General features: G+C 42.6%; 1 protein-coding gene across 1 annotated transcript in view; it reads right to left on the bottom strand.

The window, feature by feature from the left end:
- Positions 1–10812: 10812 nt before the first annotated feature.
- The window catches only part of nus1 (NUS1 dehydrodolichyl diphosphate synthase subunit), a 31152-nt gene continuing 16399 nt past the window's right edge, over positions 10813–25565 (bottom strand). Inside the window, exons 3-5 of the mRNA XM_048531366.2 lie at positions 21554–21706; positions 19577–19679; positions 10813–13087 (exon numbers count right to left, since the gene is read on the bottom strand). Coding sequence (XP_048387323.1) covers positions 12997–13087; positions 19577–19679; positions 21554–21706 — 347 coding nt within the window. The 3' untranslated portion in view covers positions 10813–12996. The remainder of the gene's footprint in view (positions 13088–19576; positions 19680–21553; positions 21707–25565) is intronic.

The raw sequence follows: 25565 nt of genomic DNA, 5'->3' as shown, positions 1-25565 counted from the left end.
TCTAGAAATCTGAACACAACTTGGGATCACAAGAGCACTGTCATCATCCACATATTCTTGACGAGGGAGTAATCAGATTTTGGTAATGTTTCAAATTATAATGACTAGGATCACCCTGATACTACAGCTTTCTTTTGCCTTTGCAATCCATGAGATGCACAGCATTCCTTTACTTGTTTTTGACAATGAGGGCTTTATTGGAATCATTTTATCTGGCAGCAACCAGGAATAAGGGGCTATCCATAGTTTCATTCAAGGGATTACTCTCTCCATCACATCAAAGTAGTGATCCACAGAGTGTAGATTGGCTTATTTGCCCATCATTAGACCTGGATCCACCATCTCAAGCAATTCTGTGCTTTCATTCATCCTGATAAGAATAATATACCTTAGCCCTCTCCAACAACACAAGAACAATAGGCTTATGCAGTTTCTTGCTATTCCAACCTTCCAATTTTACCTCAGTTACTGCCACCCATGATCTTGATGCCACTTACCATTATTCCATTATACCTGCTTCCTCACCATACAAGTATCTGCCAAAAAAAACCCAGATCTTACACGTTTAACTGCATTCACACTCATTCTGGCCATCCAAATATCAATCTATGCTTTAATATTCACTGACACACACTCTCCAACTTTGTACTGCTTCAGAACTGCCATCACCCATCATTACAAAACACCCATTCCAACTATCGAGTGTGACCCATGGAATGATGTCAAACAGAAGGAAGCTACTTGGCTCGATAAGACTGGGCCATTTCTTTTACAAGTAAATGATTTTGTAAATGTAGGCGGAATGTATTCAATTGGTTTATCCAAACCCACTTTCATCTGTAAAGTCATAGACATGCGGCAACTGGAGGCACTGAGGAGCATACAAGGGGCAGAGTATTTGATAGACACTAGTTACAGAGAGGGCATCACACCACATGCTCAGTCAGGGCCAAGGATGTCTCTGAGCAGTTGCGTGAAATTCTTAAGGGAGAGGTGAGCCAGCCAGAGGTCATTGTGCACATTGGTACCCACAAGAGGTAGAAAGAGGGATGAGGTCCTGTAGAGTGAGTACTGGGCATGAGGAAAAGAGGCTGAAAAGAGGCTGAAAAGCAGGACCTCGGGGGTAGTAATCTCTGGGTGTGCTAGTGAGGCAACAAATGAAAAACTAAAACAGGTGACTGTGTGGCTAAGGAGCTGTTGCAGGCAGCAGGGTTTCAGGTTCTTGGAACATTGGGACCTCTTCTGAAGCAGGGGTGATCTGCACAAGAGGGACAGGCTGCACCTGATCTTGAAGGGAACCAATATCTTTGCAGGGAGGTTCGCTAATGCCAATCAGGAGGGTTTAGCATGGCAGGGAGCTGTGAACCATAACAGCAGGTCAGCAAGTGGAGGGGTTGATAGGAAGGGTAGTTGCTAGGACTAGTAAGTCTGAAAGGAAAGATAGACAGAGACAGGTCAACAAATACAATAGCATTAATGGGCTGAAGTGTGTTTATTTCAACGTCAGGGGTATTATGGCTAAGGCAGGTGACCGTTGAGCCTGGATCTGTGCATGGGACTATGGTGCTGTGGCCATTACAGAGACTTGACTGGCTGCTCAACGTTTCAGAGCTTTGTTGTTTTAGATGAGATAGACAGGGAGGTAAAAGAGGTAGAGTTGCATTACAAATCAGGGAGAATGTTACATCTGAAGCCAGAAAGAATATACTGGAGGGCTCATCCAGCTGAGGCAATATGGGTCGAACACAAAAATAAGACGGGTGCAATCATTCTGATGGCATTATGCTTTAGGCCCCACAACCGCCACCAAAACATTGAGGAACAAATATGAAGACTGATTATGGACTGATGCAATAACAACAGGGTTGTCATAGTGGGTAACTTTAACTTCTCCAATATTGACTGGGACTTCCTCAAAGCAAGAGGCTTAGATGGGGCAGAATTTATTAGGTGCATCCAAGACGGTTTCTTGAAACAGTATGTGGATAGTCCAACTAGAGGAGGGGATATACTGGACCTCGAATTGGCTAATGAGCCTGGTTAGGTGACTAACCTTTCAGTGGGAGAGCGTTTTGAAAATAGTGATCCCGACTCCTTAAGTTTTAAGATAGCTATGAATAAGGATAAGGACTTTGCAGAAAGTTACTGAATTGGAGAAGGGCAAATTACGACGGTAACTGAAATTGTACCAATAATGCCATGATGCTAGAAATACTTAAGACAATTCAAAGGCTATTATTATGAGCAAATTTCTTCAGGAGCATGCTTCTCTCTGGTTGCCACTGAAGTCACTCCATGGAAGCTGGTATCCTGTCACCAAGTGTCCCATTATTTACAATAGGAGAGTCCTTGGTACTGATCCAGCTCCCTCAGAGCCAGCTCTCAGAGTGAACAGGATGTCTGCCACTCCTGTTCTTATCTGTCAGCCAGGGCTCCCTTGTTGGACTTGATTAACAGCTCCAATCAGGGAACTCATTCTATGAGCTGCACCTGGCTGACCTTGTTAGAACCACTACACATTCAGTTCCATTCAGGGTAACAAATTCAGTCTTTGTCAATGACACCCATGTCCCATGAAAGTATAAAAATAAAAGCAACTTCACTTTTCTCAAATTGAATTCCGTCTATCACAATTTTGCCTACTGACTTGTCTACGGCTATAATTTTGTAGAAAAGACATATCGCGTCAAAGCTTTTTATCTGATACTTATCAGGGAGCTGGTGGCAACGGTGGAATTCACAAGGATACAAATTTGACAGCAAATGCAACATTTACACTGCATGAGAGGAGAATGCTGATTGCTTAGCAAGTGGATTCTGGTTCGTAGAGGCATTGTCTCTAAATTTTGCAACCTGGATCTTACCCCACTATTTCAATTTGCTTGCTTTTCATTCTTTTAAGCATTTAAAACAGAATTCTTGATAGCCTTGTCTCTCTTTCATCTGGAGCTTCCATTGACCTTGTCCCAGAAATCGATCTTCAATCTACTGATTCTAACTTAACATGTATCCACTCTATCACTGTCAGCAGTACTATTGAGCAAGCTAACATTGTCATTTGGAACATCCCCCAAGACCATTACTTGAAACAACTCCTGTAGTCAAAAATCTCCATAAGATACATAGTTTGAACCTAACTCTAGTGCTGATGGACATACATTTATGTTCTGCAAATCAACTTGGAATATTTTTGACATTTAAGGCACTGTGTAACTTCATGTTGTTAAATCCTTTGACCTTTCATCATTTGCTTTTCCTTCTCATAACTCTTGTAGGCACTTTTTTCCAATAAGGAGACACGATTCTACTAAATCTCATTCACTCGCTGAAATCGCAGAGGTTTTTAGGATCAATACTCCGCTATGCTTAACCTTATAGACCAGAAAAAAACTGCATTAAAACAAAAAATGCCTTTCGAGTACCACTGAATCAGAAATGATTTACTGTATATGACAGATTTTTTAAAATTCAATATAATGCAATACACAGAAGCTGAAAGAAATAAATCACCCATTTCGGTTGCACAAATTGAAGTATGTAATACTCCAATTATACAATAGTTTTGAACAATTTTGATCAATTTTAAAACCAAGATCTTGAAAATTCAGAGATAATGGGAACTGCAGATGCTGGAGATTCCAAGATAATAAAATGTGAGGCTGGATGAACACAGCAGGCCAAGCAGCATCTCAGGAGCACAAAAGCTGACGTTTCGGGCCTAGACCCTTCATCAGAGAGGGGGATGGGGGGAGGGAACTGGAATAAATAGGGAGAGAGGGGGAGGCGGACCGAAGATGGAGAGTAAAGAAGATAGGTGGAGAGGGTGTAGGTGGGGAGGTAGGGAGGGGATAGGTCAGTCCAGGGAAGACGGACAGGTCAAGGAGGTGGGATGAGGTTAGTAGGTAGCTGGGGGTGCGGCTTGGGGTGGGAGGAAGGGATGGGTGAGAGGAAGAACCGGTTAGGGAGGCAGAGACAGGTTGGACTGGTTTTGGGATGCAGTGGGTGGGGGGGAAGAGCTGGGCTGGTTGTGTGGTGCAGTGGGGGGAGGGGATGAACTGGGCTGGTTTAGGGATGCAGTAGGGGAAGGGGAGATTTTGAAACTGGTGAAGTCCACATTGATACCATATGGCTGCAGGGTTCCCAGGCGGAATATGAGTTGCTGTTCCTGCAACCTTCGGGTGGCATCATTGTGGCAGTGCAGGAGGCCCATGATGGACATGTCATCAAGAGAATGGGAGGGGGAGTGGAAATGGTTTGCGACTGGGAGGTGCAGTTGTTTGTTGCGAACTGAGCGGAGGTGTTCTGCAAAGCGGTCCCCAAGCCTCCGCTTGGTTTCCCCAATGTAGAGGAAGCCGCACCGGGTACAGTGGATGCAGTATACCACATTGGCAGATGTGCAGGTGAACCTCTGCTTAATGTGGAATGTCATCTTGGGGCCTGGGATGGGGGTGAGGGAGGAGGTGTGGGGACAAGTGTAGCATTTCCTGCGGTTGCAGGGGAAGGTGCCGGGTGTGGTGGGGTTGGAGGGCAGTGTGGAGCGAACAAGGGAGTCACGGAGAGAGTGGTCTCTCCGGAAAGCAGACAGGGGAGGGGATGGAAAAATGTCTTGGGTGGTGGGGTCGGATTGTAAATGGCGGAAGTGTCGGAGGATAATGCGTTGTATCCGGAGGTTGGTAGGGTGGTGTGTGAGAACGAGGGGGATCCTCTTGGGGCGGTTGTGGCGGGGGCGGGGTGTGAGGGATGTGTCGCGGGAAATGCGGGAGACGCGGTCAAGGGTGTTCTCGATCACCGTGGGGGGAAAGTTGCGGTCCTTAAAGAACTTGGACATCTGGGATGTGCGGGAGTGGAATGTCTTATCGTGGGAGCAGATGCGGCGGAGGCGGAGGAATTGGAAATAGGGGATGGAATTTTTGCAGGAGGGTGGGTGGGAGGAGGTGTCTTCTAGGTAGCTGTGGGAGTCGGTGGGCTTGAAATGGACATCAGTTACAAGCTGGTTGCCTGAGATGGAGACTGAGAGGTCCAGGAAGGTGAGGGATGTGCTGGAGATGGCCCAGGTGAACTGAAGGTTGGGGTGGAAGGTGTTGGTGAAGTGGATGAACTGTTCGAGCTCCTCTGGGGAGCAAGAGGCGGCGCCGATACAGTCATCAATGTAGCGGAGGAAGAGGTGGGGTTTGGGGAAAAACCCCACCTCTTCCTCCAGTACATTGATGACTGTATCGGCGCCGCCTCTTGCTCCCCAGAGGAGCTCGAACAGTTCATCCACTTCACCAACACCTTCCACCCCAACCTTCAGTTCACCTGGGCCATCTCCAGCACATCCCTCACCTTCCTGGACCTCTCAGTCTCCATCTCAGGCAACCAGCTTGTAACTGATGTCCATTTCAAGCCCACCGACTCCCACAGCTACCTAGAAGACACCTCCTCCCACCCACCCTCCTGCAAAAATTCCATCCCCTATTCCCAATTCCTCCGCCTCCGCCGCATCTGCTCCCACGATAAGACATTCCACTCCCGCACATCCCAGATGTCCAAGTTCTTTAAGGACCGCAACTTTCCCCCCACGGTGATCGAGAACACCCTTGACCGCGTCTCCCGCATTTCCCGCGACACATCCCTCACACCCCGCCCCCGCCACAACCGCCCCAAGAGGATCCCCCTCGTTCTCACACACCACCCTACCAACCTCCGGATACAACGCATTATCCTCCGACACTTCCGCCATTTACAATCCGACCCCACCACCCAAGACATTTTTCCATCCCCTCCCCTGTCTGCTTTCCGGAGAGACCACTCTCTCCGTGACTCCCTTGTTCGCTCCACACTGCCCTCCAACCCCACCACACCCGGCACCTTCCCCTGCAACCGCAGGAAATGCTACACTTGTCCCCACACCTCCTCCCTCACCCCCATCCCAGGCCCCAAGATGACATTCCACATTAAGCAGAGGTTCACCTGCACATCTGCCAATGTGGTATACTGCATCCACTGTACCCGGTGCGGCTTCCTCTACATTGGGGAAACCAAGCGGAGGCTTGGGGACCGCTTTGCAGAACACCTCCGCTCAGTTCGCAACAAACAACTGCACCTCCCAGTCGCAAACCATTTCCACTCCCCCTCCCATTCTCTTGATGACATGTCCATCATGGGCCTCCTGCACTGCCACAATGATGCCACCCGAAGGTTGCAGGAACAGCAACTCATATTCCGCCTGGGAACCCTGCAGCCATATGGTATCAATGTGGACTTCACCAGTTTCAAAATCTCCCCTTCCCCTACTGCATCCCTAAACCAGCCCAGTTCATCCCCTCCCCCCACTGCACCACACAACCAGCCCAGCTCTACCCACCCACCCACTGCATCCCAAAACCAGTCCAACCTGTCTCTGCCTCCCTAACCGGTTCTTCCTCTCACCCATCCCTTCCTCCCACCCCAAGCCGCACCCCCAGCTACCTACTAACCTCATCCCACCTCCTTGACCTGTCCGTCTTCCCTGGACTGACCTATCCCCTCCCTACCTCCCCACCTACACCCTCTCCACCTATCTTCTTTACTCTCCATCTTCGGTCCGCCTCCCCCTCTCTCCCTATTTATTCCAGTTCCCTCCCCCCATCCCCCTCTCTGATGAAGGGTCTAGGCCCGAAACGTCAGCTTTTGTGCTCCTGAGATGCTGCTTGGCCTGCTGTGTTCATCCAGCCTCACATTTTATTATCTTGAAAATTCAAATCTGATTTAGCTCTACAAAGAGAAGCAAAAACAATTCAGTTGACATTGACATTTTGATATTGATATTTTTTCACAGAATGTAGGTGGTTCTGAAAATGCCTGCATTCCTCACCCATTCCTAGTTGCCCTTCAAAAGATGAGGATGATCTGCATTCTTCAACTGCTCATATAGTGTTGACAGACCCATGGTGCTGTTAGGAAAGAAGTTCCAAGAAAGTGCCCTGATTCATTTTCAGGTGCTTTCATTAAGGTGTTTTGTGGCAGGTATGAACTCAGTTGACAGAGATAATGAAAAATAAGATCAGGTGATTGTGTAACAGAAGAGAAGTAATTCCCATGATAGAACTAATGTAAGCAAACTAGGTTTTGTTGGCTTGTTTTACTGTTCAAATTTATGAGATGGCTACTATATACCTTTGTCAATTTTCAGGGCCAAATTTAACCTGCACTTTTTTAGAAGCATGATAATGTTAAGTACAGTCAGAGATAGCATGTATGAAACATTAAAATAAGCAAAATTCAAGACAAAATGGATTTTAAAACAAATTCCAAAGGAAATTTTTGCCATACACACGTGAGGTAAGTTGCTGCACCACCGGCCAACATGATCACAGAATCATACTGTACAGAAGAGGACCTTCTGCCCATCAAGTCTGTACCACCAAAATATACTACTACTAGCTATACAAGTTCCACTTTCACGCACTAGGGCCACATTGAATGTTATGACACTTTAAGAGACCATCAATGTACTTTTTAAAGTTTATGGAGGTTTCCTGCCTCACCGCCCTCTGGGTTAAAGATTTTCCCTTAAAACATCTCGGATCCTCCTGCCTTTTGCAGTAAATCTATGCTCCTTGTTATTGACACAAACATGAAGGCAGCACTGCTGATATCATCGTGCACTCGCTGTTGCCTCTTCCTCACCACTGGACTCCTTTTAAATAAATTACAAAAAATATTCCCAAATACTTAATCATTCAACATAGTGTTTGGGCAGATGATAATGTGTTGCATGATAAATCTTTGTACTTAAACATTATAATTGTATGTGTAAAGAGTGGAGATGATGATTTGATTGGTTGCTTCAATAGAAAAACTGAATTAGGGAGGGTTTACAGTTGAGTTCTCAATAAATTGTTATTGCAAACTTTCTGGTGGAATACAGTGATGTTACGTGCTCTGCAATAGTGTGTAGTAAGTGAACCTTTGCAGCTGCAAAACACTGCCAATGGTGTAAAATAATTTAAAGATAAACATTTTGGGAAATCATTCTTCGTGTAAAGGTACAATTCCAAAGAGAGCACAAGAACAAAGAAATAGAGGATTAATGCAAGTTTTTTTAAGGCGACAGGGCAGGTTGATCATAAAACAAGGATGTTATGATGAACTTCTTCAAATCACTAGTTCAATCTCAAATGGAGTATTATGCCATACTTGATTAGAAAGATTAGAGAAGCTGAGATTGTTCCTCTTGTAGACTTAAAGTGCTTGAACTGAATGCTCAATAAGGATTGACAGTCAATACAGAGAAAGTGTTGCTGCAGGAAGAGTCAAAAAAATCAGAGAACAGACTTCAGATGACAGGCAAAAGAACCTTTTTTCCCCAGCAGCAGTTGAGAAATGTATTGTGAACTGCTTGAAAAGGAGATTCAATTTTGGTTTTCCAAAGGAAACTTGATGAGCATCTGAAACACATTTAACAGGCTAAATGATTGGCAAGCAGAAGATAGCAATTTCATGATTCAAGATGAACAATTGTAAATGGAATTAAACCTTTGTTCTAGATATTGCACCTCTGCACGTACAAAGGGTGACATTTCGTTGGGACATCAGATCACATGAACTTGGAGCCTCTTTCTGTATGGCTTCAAATTACCCTCATAGCTTCTTTTGTAAACAATTAAATTCAATAGCTATGTTCACTCAAGTCTATGGAACTCATATCAGTGCAATGATTTCAGTTTTTAAAAGGCTTGAACTGACATTCCAATGCAACTTTTGACACTAGGAGACATTGCAATTTGTTATTCCTCTTAGGACTACATTCAAAGTGTCATTGATAAAATAATAGCAGCTGGAAGGTAGTCTTAGATTACAGGTTAGGTAGGCTGATCAGCAGTTGATGGAATTCATCCTGTTAAGCGTGAGGTGATGTACTTGGGTATGTCCAACAAGGCAATAGAATGCATGCTAAATGGCACCACCCTGGGATGCACTGAGGACCAGACAGACCTTGGTATGCATACAAACTGGCACATTGAGGTAACTGGACAGGTAAATAAAGTTGATAAGGTATATGGGAAATTTGCTTTTAAAGCAATAAAGGCATAAAGTTGGCAAACAAAGAGGTTATGCTAGAATTGTGGAAAGCTTTGGTCAGGCCATAGAAAGAGCAGTGTAAAATTCTGGAATCCACATTATCGGAAGGATGTGATTGCATTGGAGGGGATGCAAAGAAGATTTACCAGCCTGCTGCCTGGTCTGGAGAGGTTTTGTTAAGAAAGATTGGATAGACGGAAGTTGTTTTTCTTGCAGCACAAGAGACTGAGGGGTACATGACCGAGATCTGTAAAGTTATAAGGGGATGAGGGGAATAAGCAAAGTAGACAGGAAGAAGCTCTTTCTCCTGCCCAACACCCACATGATTTTCATTCACTCACTATGTGTAATGGTGGTACAGGCAGAAACCCTTAACAAATATTTAGATGTATACTAGTAACGCAAAGGCATGCAAGGGTATGACAATGGTAAATGGGATTAGAATAGTTAGGCAACTGTTTTAACACACAAATTTGATGGGCTGAACAGCCTTTTTCAGTACTGTAGACATCTAGGGCTCAATTTTAATGAGAAAGCAGGAGATAATTCACTGATCAAGTGCAGGTCTTAGTATTTACTGAATGTTGGAACTCAAGGTAATATCAAAGAGATTTGGACATTCAAGTGGACAATCTACTAAAGCCAATAGAGAAACAAAAATCAAATGTAATTAATAGAATAATGTCTTTATTTCAAAAGGGTCTAGACTGTAGTAATCACACATCTCCTTTTATGTTGTAAATTTCCATGCTTCTTGAGAGAAGTTATGCCTCAGTTCCATACCGATCTTTGTACGGCTTCATCTGGAGTGTTACATTCAGTTTGAGTTGCCCATCTTAAAAAATATGGATGGGCTCTTGTATTACAGGTGGAGTACACATAATGTAACATCTAAAACCAATTTGAAATGAAGCAGCTTCAACAGAAGTGGACAATTCTCAGACAGTTATTCTTTTAATAAGTACCATACGTATCTCTGATGATACAGAACAAAGTCCAGGGAGATGTACATGACAGTCTCTTGAGAAACCATGCAAAAGCGCAAAAAGAAAATAGAGGGTTCCACAAATTGACATCAGCACCATGTTTTATCATCTTGTGTAAATGAATGCCATTGGGAACCACAAGAAAATGTGGGATAAGTTTTAAATGGCTCAGATTCCTGAAAAATCACTGGCCAATACAGTAGAATCATTATGATAATTGAACAAAGCTGCCTGGTTTAACTAATTCTGACATCTAGTTCCAGCTTCTTTCAAACTAAACTCAAATGCAGTGGGGAAATACGGATTTGCATTCTCTGGAATAATTTAAAACTGAATTATCAATGCAATAACTAAATCATTGCACCACCTCAGAACCACTGGGTTTCCACTGTAGTGATAAAACAGAACCAAAAAAGTAATTACTTGACAAATTTATGGACAACAGTAATATAACCCTCCTTCTAAATAAACAAATACGTACTGATGATCTCAGACTTGCAAATACAAGTGGGTGAAGCAGCCAAATAGGATGTATACAGAAGAATGTCAAATTCCTGTTGTTGTTTGGTAAATGTATTACCCACCCCAGAGATGGCTGGCCCTTCCTAGTGTCCAACATGTCATAGAACTGCAGCTTTAAGGCACCTCAGATGAAAATTAAGTATTGAATCTTATTCATATACTTAGAAAAAGACCTTTTTCATGAAGCTGCAGTTCATGTAATGCAGTTGCAGAAATATTTACAGAGAACTTTTATGCCTCTATCGGTCATGATACAGTATTCCATTCATAAAATCCAAGTTTTATTTGTAAAAATTGGTTTTACATAGCATACATTTTCCCAAGTATTACAACTATGAATATAACTTGAAGTGACACTGGTCATCTGTGTAACATTGCTGTGTCCAGCATGCAAGTGTTCAGTCATTTATACATTCAGCACAATTTTTCATTTGATTTCAGTGTAGTTGGCACTGTTTTGTTAGTTTAGATAAAGAAAAAAGTTAGTCCTTACCCATCCTCCATCTCCAAAAATAAAATAAACTCAAATCATATGGAGATGACAATTACATTACAGAAAATAATCAGAAAAGAACCAAATTTGATTTGTGAAGCAAGGGTAATCAACACTTTTTCTATGTAACATATTACTCTTTTTGCACAGTTCTCAAATTAAAAAAACAACCACCCACCCATATATCCAAAACATTTCAGGACTGGTCTTTCAACTGCAAGCAGCTAATATTTCAGTACAAGCAACAGTGCTTGAAAGAACAGGTTATCATAAAACCATACATATCCAAAACAAGCTACTACCAAGTAGTAGAATTACATTTGCCATTTTACTGATATCCATGTGACATTGGTGGGCCTTTGTCTTCATGTGATTTGCCAATGCTATTCATTTAAATGACAAATTGCTTTAATTACTTTAATTAGAGAAGCCAAGCCAAAATATGTCATACACCGATCATCGTTCTTATTCAGTCTCAGTTCTAGTTAGCAGCATTAAAGGAACAGAGCACTTCCATTTCTTCTAATTTCTAATTACATTTCTAATTATTGACACAACTCTCAACTATGGCAAAACATTTATTAATGTAAAGCACAGGTATGCATCAGCCAAAAGGACATGCACCGCTTGACTTCCATGCTCCTCTTCCCTTGGTGACAATGGCTGCGATGTTATTATATGGTAATACCCACTGCTGTGATGACATGTAAGGATATAGATTTCTGACTTCGGCACTATGATCTGTGCCATATTTGTGCTTGAAACAGGTTAACATTAACATCATAACACAATATTCTTACAAGAGCAAAATCACACTGGAAAACCATAACTCTATCTACTGCCATGTGTCATGCAGCAACTTAAGTGACAAACTGACAAGTCTGAATATCAGTGCATCCACCATAGGGAAAGAGGGTGCAGACGTAAATCTTCATATTTTTAAATTTTAATCAACAAATTACATTTTGTATTTGCCATTTCATATATAAAATAAAATTGAAAAAGTACAATTAATATCCCTTGCTTGGGTTGTATACCCACTTGCAGATTATGATACAATTAAAACCCAAAAATATTGTTCCTTTATGCTTCTCTTCGGTTTCCAATCTTATATGAGATATGGCATTTAAACAGATTCCCTTATCCATCAACCACTAACAAATCTATCTTGATGAAATTGAGCAAGGTCTATCTAATAAAATAAACTAAACAGCAACAACACACAAAAGCAATTCATGCCATAGTTCAGCTTCATCAGGAAACTAACACAACATCACACACTGGCCCACAAATGCGTTCACAGGAATGGCAGCCAGCCCACATCCTTGCACCTGCACAAGAGACAGCCAAGTACAAACCAGGCTGTCCATCATAATGATACAATGGAATAGTGTAATCTCTTACGTTACATTACTTAAATTCCATTTTTATATCTTTAAAGCTTTGGGGGGAAAATAGCTGTTTTTAAATCTTGAGCAGTACGTGATCAAACATCCCTGCTGCACTCTAGTTTAAGGCTAATTAAAATTCATTGAAATTCTAGGTGTTGCATTAAAATAGGACTTTAAAATGTAATAGGATCATCTTTATACATTTATTGAACACTCATTTAGTGCAAGGCATTGCAGATAAGTTATTTGTCCATATCAACCAAGAAAGAAGAGTCCATTGATGGTAATCCTTCAAACTTACAGTTCTTTCATATAAAAAAGTCCCATTTCAGAATGCCTGAATTAATGGTCAAGCTCAACAGTTTCTTTAAAGAAAAAGATACTGACCCCTCACAGACAGCGATGCAACTAAGATTTGAACAAAGACATATTCTTATCCTCAGTTGATTAAAAAAAAAGACACTGAATTGGGATTCAATGGTTCACAGGTAAGTGTAAACATTGGATATTTTGGGTCCCTTTGACTGAAGCCTGGACGCAATTCCATGCTGACTTGTGGTCATTTTCCCATTCGTTGTTCACAGGCTGCAAACTGCTGGAGGGCGGAAATAAATCTTTCATAACTTAAGTTGACGTGTGAAGACAGTGATCTAGAGGTAGGAGGAAGAGGAAACACATTAAAATGCAACATACCACATCACTGAAATTCAAAATGCCTTTTTAAGACAGGCCAAAGCTAGCCACATTGGGGTCCATTTTGTCCTTACAGTAAGCCATTGTGGTGGTGGGCTGTTTGTCCACACGTAGACATACACATACACAGAGATAGAGACAATGACAAGGCAGCCACAATGTAAAGTCCCAACTCCATTTGAATAGGACTGCTGAGATATGGAGCATCTGATAGAAAACTCACCAGATTGATGTACCAATTTTTTAGGGCTAATGCACGAAGTGGGTCAAGACCCAGAGAAGTGCGTGGGCTACTTCAGGGTTCCCACCATCACTGTACACTCCCCTTAGCTCAGCCTCTAACTTTCTTGCTCACAGACGTAACGGGAGCATTCCAAGCTGCCACCTTTCAAATGGTACTGGCAGCATTGTCAGGGATAACAGGAAGATGAGACTTTTGATACAGGACACATTAAATTCAAATCAATCCTTTGCTTTCCGTTGTGACAATTCACTAAACAAAAATAAGGAAGAAAGGAAAATACCAGTGCATTGGAGACCTGAAAGAAAAACAGGAAATACTGCAAATTTTGTTTTAACCAGCACACTCAAAATACCCGCAAAAAAAAATACCTGAAATACTGGTTGTTTACAGTATTATCACTATCACCGTGATGTCCAAGTAGTCAGTTGGAGGGTGTGAATCAGAAAGCTCTGTCAGTGATTTTTTATTTAAAGGTAAGGCTTCGCTAATACTTAAGTGATTTATGCTGTAAATAAAGTACAACAGTGATGTATAAACCCCCTGCAAAACATTAGTATGTGTTTTTACAATGATTAAGTGGACCTCAATCAACAGGAATATTTGATCAACTGGCACACCCCTGGTGCCATAGATGCCAGTTAATAAACAAGTTTGCTGTACTCCAGGTCTGTAAGCATTAGTGGAGAGAAAAAGCAGAGTTGACATCAAGTCAAATATAACTTCATCAAAACTGCAAGAACTGACTGCCCTGGAGAGGAGCTGCTGAGTTACATTTCTTACCATCACCTTGGGCGCAAGCCTCCTAGTACAAACCTAGCCTGAGGTTTTATTTCTAGAGTGGGGGGGAATTGAAAAGTAAGGACGCTATACTAGCCCTGCACGGAACCTTGTTAAAACTGCACTTCACGCGTGGGGTTTGGGTCACTAGTTATTAAACAGGAGATAGAGACAATGCAGAGTGCAGACAACTGTTACAAAGATGATACCAGAAATGCTTAGATATACAAACCAGGAAGGAACTGGCAGTTTGGTTTGTTGTCTCAGAAAACATGCTGAGATGTTACCTAATAACAATAATACCTAGGCTTTTAAACAATGCAAGTTAGAAAAATGTTTTTTTTTTAAACAAGGGCATCATTAGACATGGGTCTCATCACATCCCTAACAGCTCTCAAGAAGGCAGTGTTAAGCTGCCTTTTTGAATTGCTACAGTACTAGTAGCCTCGGTACACCCACAGTACTGTTGGGAAGGCAGCTTTAGAACTGATACCATGACAAAGGAACTGTAAAATAAAAGTCAGGACAATCAGAGATGAACTCGCAGGGGTGAGTGTACCCAGGTTTTAATTTATTCATGAGATATGGGTAGGCCAGTATTTATTGCTCATCCCTTGTCGTCCTGTGAACAGCTAAGGGTCAACCACATTAATGTGGGTCTGGAGTCACAAGTAAACCAGATCAAGTGAGGATGGCAGATTTCCTTCTCTAAAAGGACACCAGTGAACCCGATGGGTTTTTCTTTCCCAATCAACAATGGTCTTGTGGTTATCGTTAGACTCCAATTGCAGACTTGTTTTTAAAACAGAAGTTAAATTCAAATTCCAGCTTCTAGATTTGAATCTAGATCTCAGATCATTACCTAGATTACCAGTCTTGCAATAACACAACTCAGGTATCATTCTTGTGTCTGCAGACCTCTTCCTTCCAGATGGATGGGGTTATGGATTTCAAAGATGTCAAAGAGGCCCTGGTACGCTGCTACCACCTTGTAAATGGTGTACACTGTAGTCAATGAACATTGGTGTGGAGGCAGTGAAGGTTTAAAGTGATGGAAGGGGTGCCAATCAAGTAGATTGTTTCATCCTGAATGGTATCAAGCTTGTGTTGCTGCAATTGCACCTATCCAGAGACAGCAAGAGAGAGCATTCCATCAAAATCCTGACTTGACTCTCGCAGACAGAGTCATACAACACAGAAACAGACCCTTCAGTCCAACCAGTCCACACTGAACATAATCCCAAACTAACCGGGTCCCACTGGCCTGGTCCTGGCCCATATCCCTCCAAACTTTTCTATTCATTTACTTATCCAAATGTCTTTTAAATGCTGTAATTGTATCCACATCCACCACTTCCTCAGGAAGTTCATTCCATAAGGAAACCACCATCTGTGTAAAGAATTTTCCGCTCATGTCTGTTCTAAATTTCTCTCCTCTCACCTTACAAAACATGCCCCCTAGTCTTGAACTCCACCCATCCTACGGAAAAAAGAACTATTAATTCTATCTATACCTCATTATTTTACAAGCATATATAAGGTCTCCTCTCAATCTCCTATGCTTCTGTGAAAAGTGTCCTCACCTATCCAGCCTTTCTTTAAACACAAACTTTCCATACACAGCAACATCCTGTTAAATCTCTTCGGAATCTTCTCCAGCTTAATAATATCCTTACTATAACTGAGTGACCAGAACAGGACATGGTATTCCAGAAGAGGCCTCACCAATGTCCTGTACAACCTCAACATGACTTCCCAACTCCCATACTCAAAAGGACCAAGCAATGAAGGCAAGTGTGCCAAACATCTCAAATTATTTACATAGTTGGCCCAAAAAAAGAAGCCCAGGATGTCGACTGTGATGCTAATGCTGTTAAATGTCATGGGAGGAGATGTTCAGATTCTCTCTCAACCATTGCTAAAAGGGAACAAATCAAAGGTTAATGCCTTGTGTTCATCCGGACTATGATGCAAGAAACAGACTTGGAAAGAGAGATATAGTATTGTACAGCAGGAGGGTGCTGATTGGTTTGGCTGTCAGTGACACTGGGATGCAGCAAGAGAGTGAACTGCCAACTGAATTCTCAGACCAAGCAAGTAGATTCTGATTGGTCAAGGTGCTGCCAAGGAAATGCAGAGATTGGGACTGTCCATGGCACCTTTTATTCATGAAAAAAAAAGGCAATATACAAATTCATTTTGCTCACATTAAACAGGGTCCTGTGTATTAATGTGCATAGCTCCAAGCGTGCACAAATGCATCACATTTCAAGTCAGACTATCAGTTTCCAATATAATACTTAGCACAATTTAGATTATTTAGTAAATGGCTTCCAATAGCAGGATCTCAGCTATAATTTTATACTTTTGAGGCTTGCAAATGCAGGCCGCTTGTACATGACTGACATGGTGCTAGCTGTGAACAGCCAATGAAATGCATTGTTTTGATACAGTCCGCTAGTTTTTGGGACAAATGGCCGATGTACTTGGCATGACACTGATACTAGAACTCATACATTATTATTCCTTTATGAGACAGACAAAAACATTTTTGGTTTGAAGGCAACATCCAGTTGGAGGTGAAAACCACTTGTATGCAGTAAGTCCACATGCAGGAGGAGACATCTACCTCCAGCAGATGGCTAGGGCCCAAGTAATGAGGTTGTCAATAGGACTGATCTTGTAGCACATGGAAGTAGGAATACCAACGCTGGTGCGGCGTGTGCAGAGGGAGGGTGTGGGGATACATGTATGTCCCTTTTTCTCAAATCTGTTTCTTACCTCAATCCTATTCAGGGGAAGATGAAAACTTCCAGATCCTGGTCTCCTTTTAGCAATGTCTAATTTCTGTACTGCCAAGCATTATTCTCTTGCTCACTGGAGACGATTACTGCCTCGCACTTGTGTGATGCAAATATCATTTGCCATTTCTCAGTCCAAGCCTGAATATAGTCCAAGTCTTGACATATACGGACATAAACTTATCCGACTGTCATGAAATTCAAGTCCATGCACCAAATTCCTGTTCCAAAAGCTAGAATTAATACACAAAGAATGGAGAAGCACGTGCCAATACCGGAGCACATTAATTATTGTAAATCCAACTTGAAAGCTTTTACTCACTGGTTTTTCATTGATCGTTTTGAATCGTGGAATTATGGAACGAAAAAGCATAGGGTACCATTCAACTGATCATGCTCATTACAGTACATTACAACAGCTGTTCCATTAGTCCTACTTCTTTTTCTCCATAGCCAAGAACCCTTATTCCATTTCAATTATTGACCGATTCCACTTTTATAAGTTATGATTGAATTAGTTCCCACCAGCCTTTAAGCTGACATATTCTGCTGCATTACCTTTTCCCTTACATGTCATACCACCTTCCTTCGCCAATAACTGTACTTTAAATGTATCCTCTGGTAATGGAGGCTTTTTTAAAAAAACAGCAGCAGCAGCTTCCCCACATTCATATTAAATTTCATACTGGCTTTCTCTGCTCCTAGAGTGCTCCCTCAGCTTCCCTACGTTCTCCACGTAATTTTTTAACCCTGGTACCATTCCAGTAAACCTCTTCGGCACCTCTCCAAGTCTGTGATAACTTTATTAAAATACAGTGCCCAAAGCTGATCGCAGTTCCAGATCGGATCGCAACGGTATTTTATTGAAGCCTTTTGCACAATGTTTATAAAGCAAAGATTTGCACCATTTTAATGATTTTCACTCGTTATCGCAAAGCTTGTATGTGTACATTCTCAGATCTCCCAATTCCTGTTTATTTCTTACAACTGTACCACTTGCTGCTTCTCAGTCTACCTACAAACAAATCAGTACATGCTTCTCTGCACTAAGCTTCAACAGGCAGAGGTGAGCCCATTTCACAAATCTCTATTGGGTTTTTCATTTTCCTTTGTGTTTTTAAACAGGGGCGTAACATTTGCAATCCCTCAGTGTTGTAGTACCATTCCCATAAACAAAGCAATACAGGCAAACTGTAACCAGAACTTGCACAATGGTCATTCCGACTTTCCTTGGCAACCTTGATGGGAGTGCAGCATAAATGTACCAGAATAATACATACACAATGATAAATCATGAGAAGAGATTACACAAACAAGTGTTACACTCCCTGGAATTTAGAAGGTTAAACAATGAATTGGTCAAAGTTTCAGTTGTTAAGGGGATCTGATAGGGCAGGTAGGTAATCAGAACTCCAGGACTAGAGGGCATACCCTAAACTTCACGGTTAAGTCATTCAGAGTGGAATGAGGAAACATTCCCAGTCAGAAACTAGGCAGATGTTCAGAATGCTCCTCCTCAAATGCCAATGGAAGATACTGGGGCAATCATAACTTTCAATCGGAGATTGACAGATGACTGTTAACTAACAAGGTATTCAGAGATACATCAAAAAGATCACAGATGGGCACAGATCAGCCATGAATTTAAGCCGTCAGCTCCAGTGCCTAAGGATCCCATTCAGATCAGTTGAACTTTCTATTTTGAACAGTCATCCTTTTTATAAAAAGTTTGCTCCCTCTTTTCAAGTAGCTCGTTTCTCCAAGAAAATGATCGATGTTTGTCAATGACCAGCACTTTCACCAAGACGGTACCAGAAAATAATTAATTAGTAAATAGTCTTGCATTTTGAGCCAGAAGAATGCTTGTAGACAATATGACAACTACACAGTACCACCTAGTGGTTGCACACAAATTAACAAAACTCAAAACTCCAAACAAATCACTGAAATCTGATGTTAGTCCCTCTCCATCAATTTAATCACAAATAGGTCAAATGGCTTCAGACAACAAAAAAAACTTCATCCTCTTCATCGCCTAGGAGAACCATCTGCTGACTTTCAAGCACACAAGATCAACGAGGATCAGCACTGATGAGAAGTTGAACGGAATCAGTCATTAGAACATAATGGTTGCAAGAACAAGGCAGAAGGTGGAGAGCTTGCAATAAGTGGCTCACCTCTTGATCCTTTGAAGTTGCTTCTCTATCTGCAATACTCACACCAGGTATGTCAGTGGATAGTCAACTGCATCACACAAAGTGCTTAACATCATCCAGATTATTTCAGTTTGACTGTTGCCCTTATGCAATAGGCGCAATAGTGAAGTTACCAAATCCTTCAAAAAGTGTATCCCTGTCTCATTATCTCTATCTGGATGACGGACAAGAGCATTTTTTGGGCATCTGCAGATTCCTATTCTAAGCATTTACGTAATGAGGGCGGAGCATGCTAAAGCAATCAAAATACACCGATACTTTGCAATGATTATAGAACAACAAAATCCTCCATCAAATGTCCTCCAAACTAATTGCACATTCATTTAAAAAAATGGACTTGCAGCATCTCATTGCTTCAACATACTAAACAAATGTTTAATTTGTAAATACAGTCCCAAAGATACTTACATAATTTCAGTAAGTCTGATGTGCCACGGCAGAAAGCCAAGTGTGCTGTCCACAGGACCAAATTTTAAAACTAGATCCGGGTCAGGTAAACCGAATGTGCTTTCTAAGGGAAGAAAATAAAAAGTACGCCTGTCTTAAATATGTGCAAGCATCATACCATACAAAATTTGATTATATACAAGAATCAGTCTGGTAACGAGAACTCAAATAAAAATAACTGGAGTTAGGAGATCAAACCATTATCAGCACAGTCATTACTCATGTTTTACAAGATACAAACAAGAATGAAATTATATTGCAACTTGACATAACCTTCTAAAATGCAGACAACTGAAGACGACTACAGATTTAAACATTACACTGTAGTGGCCTAGCCAGTGCATTTTAGATTAAAAACAGGCTCACTAAAAACTGAAGATTGAATAGAAATTGTAATTTGTAACAAAGGAATTAAAATTCAAGTTAAATGAAAGGCAAGCTAATGCATTAAGTTAATCACTTTGAACCATGCAGCTGTTCGCTTTGTTTACATTAATGAAAGTAAGTTTTGGCAAAGTCACGTGCTGATTTGTGTCTCGGTGATGGAATGAAACATGGAAAGAGAAGTGGAGTCAGAGTTATACTACAGAGGAAAAGGTCATTTAGCCCACCAAATCTGTGCTAGTCAATAACAAGTACCTAGCTATTCAATGGACTATTCTCCAAACTATGACTGAAGAACTGCATTGTCCATTTGGGAACAGGACAGCAGAATGAGAAATTTAGGAAAGATACAGACATGCTAAGATCAGAAAGAGTCTAAATGGATACTGAAGTGTGCTAGAGCTGAACAAGAGGTCTCTTATCATAAAACATCTCCTTCACAGCAGCATTGGAGATTGATAAAGGTGAGAGAGATAACATCCCACACTCCAGTCTGAGATTGCGACCCAGAAAGAACAGATCTGGCACAAGCATTAAACATGAAAGTTCCGTAACTAAAAATGAATCAAAGTGACCAAAAATAGCAGTTACTTAATATAGTGTGTTCTACAGCAACACGGTATGTAGGAAGTTCAAGAAAGAATTTGTTGCTGCAGCAGGTAGCAAACTAGAAAAGGGCTCAGAAAAAGTTTAAGAGGGTGTTGCCAGGGTTGGAGCGTTTGAACTATAGGGAGAAGAATAGGCTGGGGCTATTTTCCCTGGAGCATCGGAGGCCGAGGGGTGACCTTATAGAGGTTTATAAAATCATGAGGGGCATGGATAGGGTAAACAGACAAGGTCTTTTCCCTAGGATGGGAGGCCCAAAATTAGAGTGCACAAGGTAAGAGGGGAAATATATACAAGGGACCTAAGGGGCAACTTTTTCACGCCATGTGTGCTGCATTTCTGAAATGAGTTGCCACAGCAAGTGATGCAGGTGGGTATAATTACAACATTTATAAGGCATCTGGATGGATATATAAATAGGTAGGGTTAAGAGGGATAATGGGCCAAAATGCTGGCAGATGGGACTAGATTTTTGGAGGACATCTGGGCAGCATGGACAAGTGTCTGTGTCTGTGCTGTATATCTCTACGACAGCCGTTCTGAAGACATGTTTGAAGATATGATAGTGGGTTGACTACCACAGCTTGCAGGGCTTCAAAGCAACCAGTATCATTGTGAACATGCGTACAACTGGACAACAAAAATGTCCAACATTTAAAGTACAGAAACAAAGTTGCTGGAAAACCCCAGCAGGTCTGGCAGCCTCTGTGAAGGAATAAACAGAATTAATGTTTTGGGTCCGGTGGCCCTTCCTCAGAACTGGTAGTGGCTGGGAAAACGTCAGTTCACTGTATATTTGTGTTGTTGCAAGACATTGATTTCTGTGCCAGAACCTTTAGACCAGAAAAAGGTTCTTTATAGAAACCCACATTAGCATCTCTTGCGATGCAAATGTTATGCTGATTATGCTCATTGCATTCCTTCCAACGACCGACAAATGGCACTTACCTCTGAGAAAAGCGTCCATAATATTCACATTTAGATCAGTGGACCTTCTCTGCTGCTGAGCAACCAACTGACAGTATTTTTTAGCAGCATTCACTACATCTGCTTTCCCGTCATCAGGTGAAAGCACTTTCACTGTAGTTGGACAAGACAGAACTACAATACAAAAGTTAAAATACATTGTACCAAGTAACAGTAGCATAATGTTTACACAAAGACTTAATTTGTTGTGGTTGGTTGGCTCGCCGAGCCGTTTTGTTGTTGTTCCGCAGATGTTTCATTACCCTGCGGGTAACATCAGTGCAGCCTCCGATAAACTTTCATCAGGGGCTGCACTGATGTTACCCAGCAGGGTAATGAAACATCTGCGGAACAACAAAACAGCTCAGCGCGCCAACCAACCACAAATCGAGCTACAAATCTACTCCAAAAAACTTAATTTGCTAAAACAATAATGTTTAACTGTGTTGAGAGCCTTTACAAGTAGCACAGGATCTTGTTAACTGTATTAGAACATAGAACATAGAACAGTACAGCACAGAACAGGCCCTTCAGCCCACAATGTTGTGCCGACCATTGATCCTCATGTATGCACCCTCAAATTTCTGTGACCATATACATGTCCAGCAGTCTCTTAAATGACCCCAATGACCTTGCTTCCACAACTGCTGCTGGCAACGCATTCCATGCTCTCACAACTCTCTGCGTAAAGAACCTGCCTCTGACATCCCCTCTATACTTTCCACCAACCAGCTTAAAACTATGACCCCTCGTGCTAGCCATTTCTGCCCTGGGAAATAGTCTCTGGCTATCAACTCTATCTATGCCTCTCATTATCTTGTATACCTCAATTAGGTCCCCTCTCCTCCTCCTTTTCTCCAATGAAAAGAGACCGAGCTCAGTCAACCTCTCTTCATAAGATAAGCCCTCCAGTCCAGGCAGCATCCTGGTAAACCTCCTCTGAACCCTCTCCAAAGCATCCACATCTTTCCTACAATAGGGCGCCCAGAACTGGACGCAGTATTCCAAGTAAGGGAATGGAACGCTTTGCCTGCAACAGTAGTAGATTCGCCAACTTTAAGTACATTTAAGTCGTCATTGGATAAGCAAATGGACGTACATGGAATAGTGTAGGTTAGATGGGCTTGAGATCGGTATGACAGGTCGGCACAACATCGAGGGCCGAAGGGCCTGTACTGTGCTGTAATGTCCTATGTTCTATGTTCACCCTAACTGAGCTTTCACGCATCATCTTCACATAAGCCTCCTTCTTCCTCTTGACAAAAGATTCAACTTCTTTAGTAAACCACGGTTCCCTCGCTCGACCACTTCCTCCCTGCCCAACAAGGACATATCCTTAACAAGGACATGCAGTTGCTGCTCCTTGAACAAGCTCCACATTTCAACTGTGCCCAACCCCTGCAGTTTCCTTCCCCATCCTGTGCATCCTAAATCTTGCCTAATCGCCTCATAATTACCTTTCCCCACAGCTATAATTCTTGCCCTGTGGTATATACTTATCCCTTTCCATCACTAAAGTAAACGTAACCGAACTGTGGTCAGTATCACCGAAGTGCTCGCCTACCTCCAAATCTAACACTTGGCCTGGTTCATTACCCAGAACCAAATCCAATGTGGCCTCTCCTCTTGTTGGCCTATCTACATATTGTGTCAGGGAACCCTCCTGCACACATTGGACAAAACGGACCCATCTGAAGTACTCAAACTATAGCGTTTTCAGTCAATATTTGCAAAGTTAAAGTCCCGCATATCAATAAACCCGTTACCATCGCTCCTGTCCAGAATCATCTTGGCAATCCTTTCCTCTGCATCTCTGGAACTATTCAGAGGCCTGTAGAAAACTCCCAACAGGGTGACCTCTCCTTTCCTGTTTCTAACCTCAGCAGACGAATCCTCAAACATCATTTCTGCCACTGTAATGGTGTCCTTGACTAACAGTGCCACACCTCCCCCTCTTTTACCACCTTCCCTGATCTTATTGAAACATCTAAACCCCAGACCCACAACAACCATTCCAGTCCCTGCTCTATCCATGACTCTGAAATGGCCACAACATTGACGTCCCTGGTACCAATCCATGCTGCAAGTTCACCCACCTTATCCCGGATGCTCCTGCCGTTGAAGTAGACACACGTCAAACCACCTTCCTGCCGGCCGGTGCACTCCAGTGACCTTGAAATCTTGTTCATGACTTCACTACTCTCAACCTCCTGTACACTGGAGCTACAATTCAGGTTCACATCCCCCTGCTGAATTAGTTTAAACCCTTCCGAAGAGCATTAGCAAATGTCCCCCCCCAGGATATTGGTGCCCCTCTGGTTCAGGTGTGGACCATCCCTTTCGTAGAGGTCCCACCTACCCCAGAATGAACCCCAATTATCCAGGTATCTGAATCCCTCCCTCCTGCACCATCCCTGTTGGCACGTGTTTAACTGCTCTCTCTCCCTAATCCTCACCTAGGTAGCACGTGGCACAGTTAACAAACCAGAGATAACAACTCTGTTTGTTCTAGCTCTAAGCTTCCACACTAGCTCCCTGAATTTCTGCCTCACATCCCCATCCCTTTGTCTACCTATGTTGTTGGTGCCGATGTGGACCACGGCCTGGGGCTGCTCCCCCTCCCCCTTAAGGATCCTGAAACACGACCCAAGATGTCACGGACCCTGGCACCTGGCAGGCAACATACCAACCGCGAGTCTCTTTCATTCCCACAGAATCTCCTATCTGTCCCCCTAACTTTGGAGTTCCAAATGACTAATGCTCTCCTCCTCTCCCCTCTTCCCTCCTGAGCAACAGGGTCAGACTCTGCGCCAGAGACCTGTACCGCACAGCTTACCCCTGGTAAGTCATCCCCCCCCACATTATCCAAAACTGTATACTTGTTATTGAGGGGATGGCCACAGGGGATCCCTGCAGTGCCTGCCTGTTTCCTTTCTGTTTCCTGACTGTATCCCATCTATCTTTTTCCTGTACCTAAGGACTCCTCTCAATTACCCCCTCAGCCTCCCAAATGCTCCAAAGTTCATCCAGCTCCAGCTCCAGCTCCAGTTCCCGAACGTGGTTTCCGAGGAGCCAGAATAGGGTGCACTTCCCGCAGATGAAGTCAGTGGGGCCACTAGTGGTGACCCTTACCTCCCACATTCTGTAGGAGGAGCATGCAACTGCCCTAACATCCATTCCTCTGTTCTAAATTCACACACAGACTTTTGTGGTGGGGCTGGAGGGGAGTGTGGAGCGGACAAGGGAGTCACGGAGAGGGTGATCCCTCCGGAAGGCAGATAAGGGTGGGGATGGAAAAATGTCTTTGGTGGTGGGGTCGGATTGCAGATGTTGGAAGTGTTGGAGGATGTTGCATTGGATCCAGAGGTTGGTGAGGTGGTATGTGAGGAGAAGGGGGATTCTGATTTCAGCTTTATTGTGAGGAGGGGGTATGAGGGATGAGTAGATGTAAACGGAAGGTGAACAGAGCAATAGAAACCATGCATGGGCAATATGTAGCAGATCTAAATAAGGCTAGGAATTGGTGCAGACTTGGTGGCCCAAAAAAGCCTGTTTTTTTGCTACATTTTACTGTTTTGTATTATTGTTATTATTATTAACTAAAGTCCTGTACAGTCCCAACATAACCTCGTTGTTCTTATAATCTATGACTCGACTAATAAAGGCAAATATCCTGAATGCCTTCTTCACTCCCCTATTAACCTGTCCTGCATCAGGAAACCAAGAGTGGACAGAGAAGAAAGTTATCTCAGAGTACAACAGGACCTTAATCAGATGGGCTGATAGGCTGAGAAGTGGATGGAGTTTACCTTAGGTAAATGTGAGGTGTTGCATTTTGGTAAGGTGAGTCAGGGCAGGACATATATGCTTATACAACTATACAGGAGGAAGGTGATGGCCTAGTGGCATTATCACTGGATTGTTAATCCAGAGACTCAGGTAATGTGCTGGGGACCTGTGTTCAAATCCTACTGTGGCAAATAGTGGAATTTGA

Source organism: Stegostoma tigrinum, chromosome 4, assembly GCF_030684315.1.
Source record: "Stegostoma tigrinum isolate sSteTig4 chromosome 4, sSteTig4.hap1, whole genome shotgun sequence".
NCBI lineage: Eukaryota > Metazoa > Chordata > Chondrichthyes > Orectolobiformes > Stegostomatidae > Stegostoma > Stegostoma tigrinum.
This window is presented reverse-complemented; position numbering and strand designations above follow the sequence as displayed.